Here is a 16,097-nt window from a genome sequence, read left to right as displayed (position 1 = left end):
AAACTTCATAAGCAGTCTATCAAACTTTGATTGTTGATTTTAATGGTTTTTACGTGCTGGTGGTCGCTAAAATTGAAGTTGCACCTTTCCCTTCATCGTTTTTTTAAGACAGGCCCCTGGTCTTGTGAGTCTGAAACAACTGCCCAGAGGCATCACCTCAGTAGCAAGAACTGCATATATGGATTTTAGCAACATTCAGTTTGGAAACTTGTGATCTAATCAATGACAGAAGTCAGTATATGTCTCCATAATCACAGAATCCATGTTCCACCCACAATGCTTTACTAGTCACCAGTTACTACCTGCCACAGCCTGCAAGCAGGGTTACCCTTTAAAGTTAATGCATGTTTAGTTAAATATTGTGCATGCTACATGTTTTAATTGGCATTGCTCTGTGTCATTTATGGTAATGAAAAATTAATTATGAATACATTTTTGTCAATATACATCAACTCAGTGGATTTGAAAAGAAGCAATCATGTGATTGAAATGTAGACTTTTTGTATTAAAGCATGTTTATCACAGTAAGCAGCATTTGTCTTTAATTCATTTAGTACATAAGTGTAGAGATCAGTCTTTTCCTATTGACAGGATGCAGTATATAAGTGCTATAAGTGTGGTGAAGGAATTATGTCAATTAATCGTTTTTATATTTAATCAAAGCTTTTTAGAATAAATGCCAGAAATCTCATGTTATGCATTTTTATTTTTACTGCTGGGCTGAAAACATTCCTTTTGTATAATGTAATAGCCAAAATTATATTCCTAATAAATTATGATTTTGGTTTCAGAGCCAACTAGACAAGCCCTCAGTAGATGGCAGAACCACGCCCATGCATGAACGGACATACACACATACATACTTACCCAGCCAGCCAGATACAGAAGCGAATGCAGTAACCCCGCTGACGTACACGTCAGGCGTGGTTAATTAAAACTGCATTGCTTTCTGTCTATTTAAGGGAAGCAGTTGTGTTAAGATTGTCTCTCCAATGACTGAAACTTAGCCTCAATCCAACAGTCGCTGATTCATGTGCTTCTGACAATGACTTCGCTCAAAATATGCACTGTGACGCACAGTATACGACAGAGTAGGTTTAATGAGTACAATTGCTTGCATCTGTCAAAAACACATGTAGGAATTCATAAAGCATGCATTTTTTCTGAAGTTTTACTTTTCTCACCACTTGTTCCATGACTTTTGTCCTTATGAAAATTATTGATGTTGAGTTTGCAGCCATCTGTGCTGGTAAAGCATCATCAAGGCATCAGCATTTACATTTGTCCATAAGCCACAAAGTTTGCATTTGTATTTATGACACCTGCTATTACTCAGGTGCATATGTGTTTAAAACAGTACAGCTGAGAACTAGACAACAGCCAATATCCATTAGGTTAGCCAGCGGACAGCCGAGGTATCAGGTTGCAATATTAATACATTCATGAAACATTTGTGGATGTTTTCTGTTGCACTCAATTGTACTTAGAGCAATTTAGATGTGCAACTGGCCACTCACACATCATATCATCTTTGCTGAGTAAATACGTCGGCATCGCTCTTTGGTCTGGAGCTGTCTCCATCTGTATCTATGCATCACATATCATGTGCATGGTTTGCTCGGGAAAAAAAGTCTGCAAGTGTTTATTTTTTTCTCTTTATAATCTTGCCATCTATCTCCCTCGCTAAAGATTTGTATCTGGCAAAAATAGGCCTCCCGCTGAGTTGCGCATGTCAGTAAAACAGTCGAACTGGAAACCATCATCACTGCTTACACTCCTTAAATAAACAAATGAAGAATGAGAGATGATGAGCTCAGATACAGTGACCAGATCACAGGAAATGTAAAAAATGCGAAGTTCATGGTTTATCACTGGAGAAAAATGTATCCCAAAAGACAACAGACGGGTCCTGATTTAAATTCTGATTTATCAGTCTGGGAGCGCTTTGTCTTGCAGTGCTGTTGTTGCCATGCCAATGCCAAGTAGCTGTAATTAGTCCACTCACAAGCTACACTGCAGATACGCTCGGTAGGCAACGAGGGCAACACTGCAACTGCTCCAATAGTAGCCAGATTGGGACAATTAGGCATGTGCCATCCGGCAGGTGCTATGCAAACAGTGGAGGAGTGGCCAAAGTCCTGACAGGAAGGATGCTGCCATTAGCATTGTCATGGCCACCGATTCCTACCTGGACTTTTTAATGAGGGCAAACAAACTCATGGGGAGATGGCTCAAAAAAAGGAAAGAAACAATGACAGAAAGACAAAAAAAGATCTGTGTTATCCCTGCATGCTAGAAACAGTCTTCTCCACTTTTGAAAGGCAGCACAAAACACAGAGGATGATATCAAGGGAAAGAAAGAAACAAGGAATAATAAAATAGAGTAAGAAAAAATGCTAGAAGAGAGTTAAATCTGCTTTGTGAGTCCAATTAGTCAAGCACAGAGGTGTAAAAGGGAAAAAAGAAAGGAGAAGACAGTTTCAGAGAGGAGCGATAGAAGGGGAGGGAGCGATGGATGAGTAGGAAGGGCTACTGGAGGCAGATACAGAGCGAGGCAGGAAACAGGACAGAGACAGACCAACAGAAAAAGAAGCAGAGCAGAGTGAAGAGAGGGGGAGGCAGAGCAGCAGTGTCAGTATCTCCCTCGCTGCCTACAGGCTGTGTGGCTGCATGCTTTCTACCAGTGAAAATTCCATCTTGAAAGGATTCACCAGCGTGCCGTAAGATCCTTAAATGATGGGCTACTAAGCTAAACCTCAGCAAGTCAGACTTATCACCTGTGGGCACTACGCTACCTGTGGGGATTGAGATTACAAAAGCTCTACAGAAAAGGAAAGAACACCGACAGACCCAAGGATCACTGAGGAATGGTCTTTGTCTAGAGGTAAACTAACACACGGCACAAATACATGCAAACGCTGGTACTGGAGTGCTGATGGCAATGTGGATGTGTTGCACAAAGGCATTGTAAAACTAAAACATTCAGCGCTGGATAAACACACACAGCATGCATGACATGTTGTTGAGCCTGCGAGTCACGATTTTCCAGTAGTGATTATTTTGAGTGGAGAATAATTAGACTAAATGAGTGGCTGTCAGACAGCAAGGAACATGGGTTACACAAAATAATACACAGCTGAGTTCACTGCTTCCTAAAAAGACTGTCTCCACTGCTCCATGGAAGGTCATATAACACAAAATTAATCAGACTGAAGAAAGAATGCATTTGAATTTGTCCTTAAAGTGAGGTCACACAGAGGACAGATGTTTCATTCATTGGAAAACGTAGTTTAAGAAAAAAAATGAGAATCTCAGAGAGCGTATTCAGCCGTCAAGCCAAATATTAAATTTAAATAAAAGCAAGTATTGTTCAGTTAAAAAGAAAATGATCAAGAATATAAACTTCAACACAAGTAAAGGGAATGAACTCAACATCAGAGCAGAAACCAGTCAAGGCTTAGAGCAAAAAAAATTCCACACTTCTAGACCACCAAGAATAATTTCATGATTGTTAATATTTTTTTCAATTTACTTGACTGATTATTTAGACCAGAAAAGGTCAGAAAATATTAAAGAGCATCTCCTTCAAATCTTTCACAATCCAAGGTGACATTTTCATATTGGTGGTTATATTGATCCCTCAGTCCAAAGTACAAAGATAATCAATTTACTATCATTTAAAACTAAAAAGTTACATTACTATATATTAACAGCTGAAAATAAATAAATGCTTGGAATTTTGCTGAATAAATGACAAATGATAAACTGGTTAGGTAAATATTTAATGCCTAACTTAGTTTTTTTCTCTTTGATAGGTTTCTTATAGGACACCTTTATACCTTTTGCCTTCCTGATCTGACAACATGCTCAAACCTGCCATTCCTTCAGAGATATACTTTATGTAAATGCAGCCCGGGCTTTTTGCCAGAAATTGGTAGGCGTGTTGGCAACAGTAGGCGTTTCACCAGACTCTATGTGATTGGTTCGCTGGATTATTTTAAAAGTTGTGTGGTTAAAACTAAGGTAAGCCCACATTTGTCAACATGTCCATGCTTTAGTTGCAGACAGCACATTTTCCTTTAAAATTACAATAAAATTTAGGAAAAGTGGCATATGTTCTATAACTAATACTCAACCATAGACTAGGACAAGAAACAAAACAGAATATTAGTTATCGTATTTTCCGCACCATAAGGCGCATCGGATTGTAAGGCGCAGTCTCGATTACGAGTTTATTTCTGTACTTAAGCCACATATAAGGTGCACCCTATTATTGGGCACATGCTAAAACAAGGAAATGGAAGTAAAACAGTGAGTTTGATTGAACTTTATTCTACTACGTATTTAAAAATACACTCACATTATTTTTTGATCAATCTTTTGTCACACATCCATCAAAGTCCTCATCTTCTGTATCTGAATTGAACTGCTGGGCAATTTCGACATCAAACATGCGGGTTCACTTTCGTCATTGTCAGAGTCAGTCTCGTTGCCGGGTGGCTGTTCAGCAATGATGCCGGCTTTAGCGAAAGCTCGGACAATAGTCAGTACTGCACGTAGCTTTAGGTAATGTTCTCTAATAGGTTTATCACTGCCAGCATGTGTAGTGTACGTATTACGTCCCTATGTTGGCGGGAATTGGTCTGACAGTCAGATTTTGGAACTCAGTGCACACATAAGATGCACCGGGTTAAAAGGCGCACCGTCGATTTTTGAGAAAATTAAAGGCTTTTAAGTGCACCTTATAGTGCGGAAAATACGGTACTAATATATTTATAATGTGAGTTATAGAACCCCAGCAGGAATGAACCATTTTAAAAGCTAAAAACAAAAAAGTACTGAAAATTCAGTGAAAACTCTCATGTAATGTACTACACACTCACACTCCAATGTCTGAACATTTTGATATATTAACTGAATTTGCTCAAATGGCTTCAATAAAGGGTAACTATTTTTAACCAAGCAGAACAAATAATGAGAGGAATAATCCACAACAACAAATACATGGCAAAACTAACCCATGTAATAACTGCACAGGTTGTGGCAGATTGTGATCTTTAACCATGTGTTTTAAGGTAGGTAGTGTTTACTGATACTCTGGTTAATGCACTCATTAAATGGAAACTTTGTCCCGGCATTATCTCTGTCAGCCTTCAAAGCTGAATCCAGTTAGTTTTCATTCAGAGCATTCTGCTAATACATACATCTCCTTCATGGAGCAACACGCTTATCATTGGGTTTCATTCAACTAATGCACACAGCAGAAATAGTACAAGGACACAAATAACTGTAGTCATCAGAGGTTTCAATAAGCGACAACTTCTGGCTTAGCAGCCAGCTACACATATAAGTCCATCCCCAGCTACTGGACTCATTTTTGATTCTATCAAAGGAGTTTTGAATATTAAGTTGCGATTCACAACTTATTCATTTGCACATTTCACACCCACTCGCCTCCACTTCAAAACGATGCAAGCAGAGAAATGCAGTGGTCTCACCACCACATGCTCAATATGAATGTGTGCGCACATGTGCAAGTGCATGCACGGAGCTGACAGGTTGCAGACTGCCAAGCAGAGAGCCAAGAGTCACATTCAGTGATAGTGACAAATATTAGCACACTAACAGACAACAAAACACATTAGGAATGTGCAGCATTTTTCAAGCACGCAACACAGACATTTATGCGCTTACTGAATGAACAAATGAATGCATTCGCTTTATTTACATTGGGTTTTGTACAGCAGAAGATGAATAAAATTGAACTAATTCAGGATATTCAAGTAATGTAAGTCAGATGATATGCATGTTGAGTTACTGTTGGCATTTACAAATCATTTACTATAAAGCCAGTACATAGGTTGGATAAGAGATGGGACCAAAAACATTGCCCTACAATATATCCCTGTTAATTTTCATGAAATAAGAGTGCATTTATGCTTCTGATAAAACAATATATTACCCATCATAGAGGTATGCCTTACTAAAACTTAAAGTGAAGGCTTCAATTAATGGAATTCTTAAGTACAATGGTTCTGATCAGTCAGGAATAGGCGTGGTGATAAAAATAAAAGCTATCCATGGACTGGGTGGGCTAAAATACACAAGAGGCCTCATTTTTCTTTAGAATAATTCACTCCAAGTTTCCAATCTGTTACGGTAACCTTCATATATATATATATATATATATATATATAAATATATATATATACACACATTTATATGTATATCATGGTAGAGACTGGGATTTGGTAGAGTTGGAGTTTCTACCAGTAGAGATTGCGATTGCAATCTCTACCAGTAGAAACTCAAATCCTACCAGTAGAGATTTGTCAGGGCTAAGGTTAGACTTTTAAGGTTAGGGTCAGGGGTCAGGGCAGGGGTCAGATTTAAAGGTCAGGGTTAGTTAAGGTTAGGGTCAGGGGTCAGATTTAAAGTTCCATCTCTACTGGTAGAGATTACAATCGCAATCTCTGCTGGTAGAAACTCCAATTCTACCAAATCGCAGTCTCTACCCTGACATATATATTATATAAATAGGGCGGCATGGCTCAGAGGGTAGAGTGGCCGTCTTGCAACCGAAGGGTGGCCGGTTCAATACTTGGCCCGTCGTGCTCATGTCGAGGTGTTCCTCAGCAAGACACCTAACCCCTAATTGCTCCTGATGGGTCGTGGTTAGCGCCTTGCATGGCAGCTTCCGCCATCAGTGAGTGAATGTGTGTGTGAATGGGTGAATGTGACGGATCTTGTAAAGCGATTTGGGAATCTTTCAGGTATAATAAAGCGCTATAAAAATACGGATCATTTACCATATATTGTGCAAGAATTAAGATCACAGAATAGGACAGGGTATTCACTGGAGGGTATGTCCCCAGATCTCCCTTGCAGTTTAAGTTTTCCCATTGGCTGAGTACTCCGTATCCTTGTGGAAAGCCCCAATAAACATTAATGGGAAAACCAATTGTTACAGTTACTTTATCGCAGATAATAGTGTACTGTAAATTAAAACTGCAATTCATTCTCTTTACGTGCCCATACAAAAACACACAAAACACAATTTTCTGAAAGGACTATTTTTTCAAAAGCTTGAAAATAGTATGGTAGTATGTCAGATTAAACAAACACATTGTCTAAACATTGTTTTTCTGAAACTGACCAAATTTTGATCTAAAGCAGGAATTTTCTGATGGAACAATTCGGTAATCCTGACTATAAATCCAATGAGGCGTGCATTGCATTCACTCAGGATCAACAGCATAAACTAGTCATGAGCAAAGTCTTTAAGTTACATCTCAAGGGCTCAGTCCAGCAACAACATATTGAACCAGTGTGTGGCCTGTTGTGACACTAAGTCAGCAGATCATTTCATGGACAGTCAACCGAGATCCAGTTCACAGTTTTCAGCACTCCTTTGCTGAACAACGCATGACAAGAACCATCAAAGACAAAAAGCAAGCCATTGAAACCTGATTATTCAGCACACACACGAACAAGAGCACAAATACTCAGAGGCAGACGTCCAATTAAGACAGAAAGAGCAAGCAATGCATCATGGGATGATAAACGAGTTGAAATTAGATGGTGGACACTTAATGCAACATAGAGACCTGGGGAAAACCGTTCATTTCAAGGTGACCCATTTCTTTCTTTGGCATTACTTAACTGACATCTTCCATCCTTCATCTTTTCACTCTTTAGGATTAAATCTGGAATGTGACAGAGGAAGGACACAGAGAGGGACGACGATGTTGACAGAGGGACATGACACTATCCTCTGCTTCAATACATTCTTTTCTTGTAGTCTGTGAAGGATGAAGCAGGACTACAGAAGCTGTGGATTTCCAAGAGTAGCAGGCCCAGTGTCTTTGAGTGGCATCTAAGGATTCTGTATGACCTATATCTGGGTCTCTGACCCTTGGTGCATCTCCATCCCTCTCTTGGAACAAAGGGAGTTGAATGTGTTAAGTGGGTCAGACCCAGAGGAACAACTCCTTTTCTTTGTAAACATTTCTCTGTTTTCTCCCTTTACTATTCTGTGGAATCTGAATCACCAGCCTGTTAGTGGTCTGATATAACGTGCTATGGACCATATCACGACCTTCACCATCTCCACAGAGATAAAAAGACAAGTGTGAAAGACATCCAATACCTGAGACGTGGGGAGTCGTGGAGAGAGGAGGATTGTTCTGGCATTGGCAAAATTTTCAGGCGAGGATGACACTGATGGCAACAGTTCAAGCACAACGGACAATGACAAGACAGAGCTTCGCATGAAAGAAAGCATTGATCTTAGTGCACCGCACTGATGCTGCAAACCACATGCCCCCCAACAAGGGGTGGGTGTGTGTTGCTTTCTGTGTTTCACAAACAGAGTTTTCTCTTGGCTTGAGTGCAACCAGCACACACAAAGCTAAAGCTCACAGAATACTTTTCAAACTCCTTTAAATTTCCGTCTGTTCAGAGAGGGAATGCTACAAATCAAATGGCTGAAGTGACGAGCGAGCTCGTCAAGTCTGAATATGGTGGGGTGGTCTGACGTGCTCCAGCAAGTTCCTTGTGGCTACTTCGACTGCTGCTGAGCTGGAGAGGACAGTGCTGGGAGGAAGTACTGGTGAGTTTAAGCCTGATATGACACCTGCACTCAGTGTTCTTTAGTCCAAACTATAAGGGAACCAAGGTCCATGACAGATACATTTCTGACAGCCTTCTCAGATAACTTTCTTGTTTAGCTTTGAGACAAAGATGTAAACAAAGAAATTAAGCCATTCATCCTTGAAAACTTTGGCTTAAGGAGTTACTGACAATAATTAGTTTATATGGCATGTCCTCCCACTACATTTGAAGGCCACATTTGTCTTCAGATTTTATGGCTGTTTCAAACAGCCACAAGAAAAGTGAGCTGTGTGAAAATCTGTCCATGAGGCAATTTAGTTTTTCATTAGGTAGTACACATGAAAAGTGACAAATTGCATGGAAAATGTAAAAAGTTTGAGACAAAGTTCAATACTGCTTGTTATCTCACCCTCACATGTGCTCAGTTACACTGTGCTTCTCTGGCCCTATTTTATTTCTAATATTTTCTAAACCCCCATTTTGGACAGGTGTGGGAGGAAGTGATTTCTAACACTGTCAAACGCGTTTCAATGGCAACCTAAGCTTGTGTGCTCTTTACCATAAAATACTTTCTCTGCTATTAAAAATGCTTTAATACTTGTCTGCTGGTTGTAGAGGGCTTTATGAGAGAGTTTATTTAGAACTTTCAGTGATGTAAGACAAAGAAAGCATGAATCACACTTTTTGCATCTGAGAAGAGTAACAGTTTCTGAGGTGGAAAAGGCAGTCCTGTTGACTTGATGTAGCTTTCAAAGGTAAGGTTGCAGTCAAAAATGACTTAGAGGTCACAAATGTGTGAGGAGGAAGACAGAGTGGAGCTAAGCAGAAGATGTGAATGGCGCTGACACTATAGCACTAGTATTTTACAGCACATAAAATAATGCCAGATTTCTGATTCTACAGTAAGAAAAAAAAAAGTTGGTTGCCATACTTGTGGCATCGACTTCAGCTGACTTCCAGGTGCTCTTTGCTCTATTATTTATCATACCCTACACACAAAACTAAAGCACATAGACGAGTATGTAAGAAATTTATTACTGAATTTTTTATTTCGTCATTTTACAAAAAATGACCTCTTCGGTCACAAGTCCTGTTATCAAATTAGGCTGCTGAGTTCTTGATGTTTTCAAGAAAACAAACTATCACCATGCCATTAATACAAATTATGCACTTTTCCATGAGTTTTGGCTTCTGTGCAGTTTTTTTGGCATGAGTTCAAATCTAGAGTCAGGCTCAAACTTTATCTACAAATCAAATATGTTTCCAGAGTTGTGCATCAGCATTTTGAAAAAGTCACCTCTAAAACCAATAGTGTAGTTTTATTCTCTTCAAAAGCATTCAAATTATCACAATTCATATTTGAGGCTTCCTAGCTCCAATTGAAGGTAAAATTGGGAGAGACATGTAAGCAGTTCTGATTTATGAAGTGTGATGATAATGATCAATTATTTCTTGTTATTTTAATAACATGTAGTAATTAAACAATTAAAGTACAAAAACAAACACATTATGAAGAGGTAAATGCACTATTATTAATAGTCCTTATATCTCATAATCCTAACTTCAATGTCAAATTACAGTGCATTTTTCACTAAAAACAGCTGCAAAGTCTCTGATCTGGTGATAATTACAGTACATAAAATATAGTAAAATATATATTTTATATAATAAAACAAATTTTTAAAAATGTTTACAATTTAATATGCAGTAGTTTATCCCTGAACAATGTCTGATTTTGTGCAAACTACTCTCCAGGCCTCTTCCTCCCATCAGGATAATGCACACATCCCCAGTGCTGATCTCTGCAGCCACAATGAGCAACATGACGGTGCTTGACACTGCTGACCCCTATGACCTTGACATGACCTCCTCTGAGGCCATCTACCCTATCAGCTTCCAGGTATTGCTAATGCCTCAAATTCACATCTTACTCTGGTGTTGCATTTTAAAGCAATGTGGGACAGTAGTATGTCACATTAAATGGTAATATTTCACCATGTCTTTTTGGTGTTAGGTTTCTCTGACAAGCTTCCTGCTTTTGGAGATAGTTTTGGGCTTGAGCTCCAATCTCACTGTGCTGGTCCTCTACTGTATGAAACAGAACCTCATCAGCTCCGTCTCCAACATCATCACCATGAACCTACATGTAGTGGATGTGTTGGTAAGTGCTGACCTCTGCACAACATCTGCAAAGCAGACTGTAAGTTTGACTAAACTGATCCTGCTTTGATATGACCTAACTGCAACCAAAACTGTGATAAGCAATTATGTTCATTCTTTCTCTATTTTTTTTCCATTTATTTGTGCCCTCACTTTTGTACATAAAGGTACTGTCAGCTTAAGTGCTGCATGCTAATGATGCTTGGTAAACCTCACTGCTAAAGGCTTTGGCACTGTCTGTTCTACTGTCATCTAGTGTGATACTTCTTCTGGCAGCACTGTCTGGGGCCGCACTAAAAGAAATTTCATAGTATTAACGTTTTAATACACAAATATGATCATAATTATTTCTCCAAGTGTAAATCTCAAGCTTTCACGTTGGTGGTGATGATCTAAGATGCAAGAAAAGGCAGTAAAATTGGGAAATAAGAAAAACACAACATGAAAGCACATTTTGTAGGTATTTCCCTACTAGATGAAAGCAGAGTGCATTTGGGATGTGACCTGAATTCCTGTCTGTTTCCAGGTGTGTGTATGCTGCATTCCGCTGACAGCTGTGGTTGTGCTACTGCCGTTGGAGGTGGACACAGCCATGATCTGCTGTTTCCATGAGGCTTGTGTCTCATTTGCAAGCGTAGCTACTGCTGCGAACGTCCTGGCCATCACTGTGGACCGCTATGACATCTCAGTAAGGCCAGCGAACCGTGTGCTTACAATGGGCCGAGCCGTGGCTCTGCTGGGATCCATTTGGGCTTTATCCTTTTTTAGTTTCTTGGTTCCATTCATGGAAGTAGGTTTCTTCATCAGCTCTGGTTCAGATCTTGTGAACCAGACAGCGGTGATAACAGTGGCTCATACAAATGAGTACTACACAGAGCTGGGTCTGTACTATCACCTGCTAGCACAGATTCCTATATTTTTCTTCACAGCTGTGGTAATGCTGGTGACTTACTACAAGATTCTTCAGGCGCTTAACATTCGCATTGGAACACGCTTTCAGCACAACTTACCTAAAAAGAAGCAAAAGAGCAAAAACACTATCTCACTGGGTGCAGCAACGCAGGCAGAGTCGACTGATGCTTCGCAGAGCAGCACAGGAGTGAGGGCAGGTGGAAATGCGCCTTTGGGGATGCGGGCATCAGTGTCTGTCATTATTGCGCTAAGACGAGCAATGAAGCGTCATCGGGAGAGAAGGGAGAGACAGAAAAGAGTCTTCAGGATGTCTCTTCTCATCATCTCCACATTCCTCCTTTGCTGGACTCCAATAACTGTGCTCAACACCATCATCCTCAGCACCGGGCCCAGTGACTTGACTGTCCGCCTCCGTTTGGGTTTCCTGGTGATGGCCTATGGAACCACCATCTTTCACCCACTTCTCTATGCTTTCACTCGGCAGAAGTTTCAAAAGGTTTTGAAGAGCAAGATGAAGAAGAGGGTGGTGTCTGTAGTTGAAGCAGACCCCACACCAAACAATGTGGTCATCCATAATTCATGGATTGACCCCAGGAGAAATAAGAAGGTCACATTCGAAGACACGGAAGCCAGGCAGAAATGTCTGTGCTCACAGGATGCAGAGTGACTTGATTAAAGTGTAAATATGTCAAATATGTAGTCTATGCTACAGTGAAGTCAGAAACACTCTTGAAACTAGTGTTTCTAAGAGAGATCATGGAATATTGTTTATGCAATTAAAAACATGGAAAGTCCCCCACAAGCTCAGAGGAAGTGTGTTCATAAAACAAAGTATGTAAATCTTGGGGAGCTTACTAAAGCAATGCAAAAAGAAAAGGAAATGTTTGTCAAGAACAAAGAAATTAACAGATAAAGAAGAGGGGTTTCCTTGGTACACACCTTCCACGTAAAAGGGAAACTACCAGCAGCTGAACACGTATGAGTTCAAGGACTGAACTTAAAAATTCCTTTTCCTCAGTGCAAAAAAAGTCTCAAATTAGGTATCATAGACACATGAAGAGGGTAATTTATTACTATTTATTGTAGAGCGTTGTAGAGTGCTACCAAGGACAATTCAGACATAACTCTGTATCTAAGCAGTAGTGTGTGTTGTTTTCTGGTTAATGTAATACTATATAAGACAAATGTCTATGTACAGTCATAAAATACCTTGATATTGTTTGTCAGCATTTGTAATAAACAACCAAAGGCACAACAGTTGTCGGTATCCCTCTGCTCTGCTGCTCCTCCAAGTGAAACTGGATACAAGGGCAGTGCACATTAGACAAGTGGAGGTCAAAATTTGATCAGTAAAATTTCATTTGTTTCATTTTCTTCAGAAGTAACTTTGATCCATTTTCTGTTTACATGTGGTGAAGAAATGAAGCTCAGCTTTTAAATCTATTCTTCACACAGTTTTTTCTTTTGAAAATGATGAATTATTGGAAAGTAGGGGAAATAATCCAAACACCAGCGCCCTCAATGGATTTTAGTTTCCTATTCTGACATGAAAATAAGAAAATGAAAAATAATAAATTTTTGATTTTCTATGTTGACAGGAAAATCAAAAAATGAAAAACAGGGCTTTCTTAAAGTATAGACTTACCACCTAATACAAAGCTTTCTCTGACACACAAAAAAAAAAACATTTACAGAAACAGGCTTCTTATGCAGTTTTGGTTTTCCACGTTAAAATGTTCTTGTAGTAGTAAACATAAAAAAGAGCTGCAATCTGCCACAGAACTGACGTTTTAGTGTAGTTAAAGTTGGTTCATCTGCTGGACACCTTTTCACAAGTTTGTCCTTCACAGTTCATCAACACAGCTGCCATAGTTAGCAGGTGAACAGCAGGGAGGGGCATTCATTTTATCGGCCTGTACAGGACATCAGAAAACACGCCTGTACGCAGCCTCTTCATGTTTAATGAGCTGTCATTAAACAGGAAGAGGCGCCATTTGGTGGCAGGTAACGTACCAAATCTAAAATGCATTTTCTCATATGCACATCCCTTATTTTCTGCCGTATCACACAATGTAATCTTAATTAATGAAATTATAAACAGGATTTAATCAATCATAAATAATCATTAATACTCCCACTGGTAATAATACTTATTCTCACAGCAGGAATTTTTTTTCCTCTTCATAAAAATAATAATCCTTCTGGGAGAACAAGAAGTTCATAAAAAAGCTGTATTTGTATAACACTTAATGTATTTCACTACAGCACCATGGCATAAGCATATACAGAGTTAATGTTCAGAAGTTATAATGCCCCATTTATGTTGTAGAGTCGTTAGCAAAATAGCCATTGCGCTTCATTTTCCTACACTAAGCCATAGTACACATGAAGATGAGAGTTGTTGCCCCCTTTTGTCACACAAGTAGGAATACCCATAAGACAGAATTTCTGTCGGGAGAAAACAAAGGCAACACACTGAGACTGAGGTATACTGCAGTGCAAAGACAAAGGCTGGACAGAAACGCCTAACCATGTATTCAATGTCTGTGTATATGCAGAATATCAAGTAAAGGAAGAAAATAATAACTGTGTGACTCTTTATTCAAATGTGCAACACTAACAAGGCCACAGATCCAGCTGACAGCCAACAGCAGCCTACAACAGAGTGATGGTCCTGTGATCATAGTTCAGAACATCTAAAGGTCCAACCTTAAATAATAAATTCCTGACCTGGAATAAGTCAATCAAATACAAAATATCCCAGCTTTTCATCACTGTTGAACAAAATTTGAGATAAGCTAAGCAATTAACTGTCATGCTGACAATAGAGTAGCTCATCATGCTTGGATCTCAGCTGTCAGGTACCTGGAGTGTGCACCAAAACACCAAAACCACTGAGCACCGATTCATCTTTGGATAACAAATCTCATCGAAAACTGCACAATTCTGCATTTAGTAGTAATGGAAATTTACATGAAAATGTACCAAAAGGAGACCACACTAAATTCTACTGTTGAGAACAAAATTACTTGAAAAATGGCTTCATTTCCACATTTCAAAGGTTACAAATAATGATTAAGTTAAAATATATTTTCCATTGTCGGATTTTCATTTCAGTACAGGAAATTAGGTATACACGATACTGAAAATTCAATATGCTGTTAGTTTCAACTCATTTTGGCCAAGATATTTTAGATTTTTCATCTATATATTTCACAACCAATTTAAACCACTTATTTTTTTAAAGTAGCACAGCCGACTGGAGAAATTGTTAAAACTGATGAAAGACAACCCACTGGTAGAACAGAGACCAAAGGCTGACAATGTACCACCTTTAAGAGATTGCTGTTGTGATGGGAACACTGAAGACACTGACCCCATTTCAAAGCTCTTTGCAGCCAGAGGAATTTGTGTGACCCAGCCTGTGTGTGTGTGTCTGACAAGTGGCCACAGGCTGCTGAAAGCACCTCTCTATGGGAACCTGCTCTGTCTCACTTAATGCCTTGTGATAACTAAGAGTAGTGTGGCACACAGATAACTGATGGCAGTGACAAGAAATGTATCAGTGTCACTTTTCCTCTGCTGACACCAGAAGGTCACACAGTCCTCTGAACCTATTCAGCTATTGTTACACACAACAATCCAGACTGAAATAATAATAACAAGCCTATGATGAAGAGTTGCTGTCAAAGGTACTGGGGTTAAACCCAGTGTTAGTGTTGGGACTTCATCAGAAAGGAAAGATCACAGTCTTAAAGTATGAATCATTAAGTGCTTGATGTGATATACTTCCATGCTGTAGCAGGACATGAACTAGTGAGGGATCAGACCTATGGATCTTTAACTCACTGCCTGTCAGCTCTGTATTATTCCTTAACCCTCCTCTGACTAGTGGTAGACTCGGCTGGACTTTTTAAGTGACCACAGAAGATGCTGTGTGTTCCTGGACAGCAAGCACTTGTTTAATGGGCTCTTTTTCAGAAATATACCTTTGACCCATGCTTTCCATCTATATGTACAAAATGTTGGACAAAGCTTTTCATTTTAATTATTTGACACAATCCACAAACAAATCCAGCTCAAAGTAAACAGGAAATGGTCTGTATTTATATAGCGCTTTACCTGAAACGTTACCCAAAGCGCTTTCCATTATACATCACATCACACTCTGATGGCAGAAGCTGCCATGCAAGGCGCTAACCACAACCCATGAGGAGCAGTTAGGGGTTCGGTCGGTGTCTTGCTCAGGGACACCTCGACATGAGCTCTGCAGGACAGGATTGAACCGGCAAGAGAAGACAGCTGCTCTACCCACTCAGCCAAAGCATAAAATATGTTTGCAATCAAAAATCTGAACAACACACCACACACAGAAGTAGAAGCATTGGTCCAGTTAAAGCTAATTGTATTGG

The 16,097-nt window shown here is 39.4% G+C and overlaps 2 protein-coding genes across 2 annotated transcripts in view; one reads left to right on the top strand and one right to left on the bottom strand.

Annotated features, from left to right (window-relative positions):
* Positions 1–16,097, bottom strand: part of cog5 (component of oligomeric golgi complex 5) — a 68,763-nt gene that overhangs the window by 39,385 nt on the left and 13,281 nt on the right. The gene's annotated exons all lie outside the window — the stretch shown is intronic.
* On the top strand, positions 2,536–14,271 carry LOC110960009 (G-protein coupled receptor 22-like). The gene is made up of 5 exons (XM_022207052.2): positions 2,536–2,884; positions 7,699–8,611; positions 10,369–10,513; positions 10,628–10,774; positions 11,300–14,271. Exons 3-5 carry the CDS (start codon positions 10,391–10,393, stop codon positions 12,350–12,352), a joined length of 1,323 nt encoding a protein of 440 aa, XP_022062744.1. The 5' UTR covers positions 2,536–2,884; positions 7,699–8,611; positions 10,369–10,390; the 3' UTR covers positions 12,353–14,271.

The sequence above is a fragment of the Acanthochromis polyacanthus genome, chromosome 1 (assembly GCF_021347895.1).
Source record: "Acanthochromis polyacanthus isolate Apoly-LR-REF ecotype Palm Island chromosome 1, KAUST_Apoly_ChrSc, whole genome shotgun sequence".
In the NCBI taxonomy this organism is placed as follows: Eukaryota; Metazoa; Chordata; class Actinopteri; family Pomacentridae; genus Acanthochromis; species Acanthochromis polyacanthus.
This window is presented reverse-complemented; position numbering and strand designations above follow the sequence as displayed.

Excerpts from the sequence above, each read along its gene's own strand:
- LOC110960009 (XM_022207052.2), top strand. The coding sequence starts at position 10,391 with ATGCACACATCCCCAGTGCTGATCTCTGCAGCCACAATGAGCAACATG. Across the intron at positions 10,514-10,627 it reads TCTACCCTATCAGCTTCCAG|GTTTCTCTGACAAGCTTCCT; the intron begins GTATTGCTAATG and ends TTTTGGTGTTAG. Across the intron at positions 10,775-11,299 it reads TACATGTAGTGGATGTGTTG|GTGTGTGTATGCTGCATTCC; the intron begins GTAAGTGCTGAC and ends GTCTGTTTCCAG.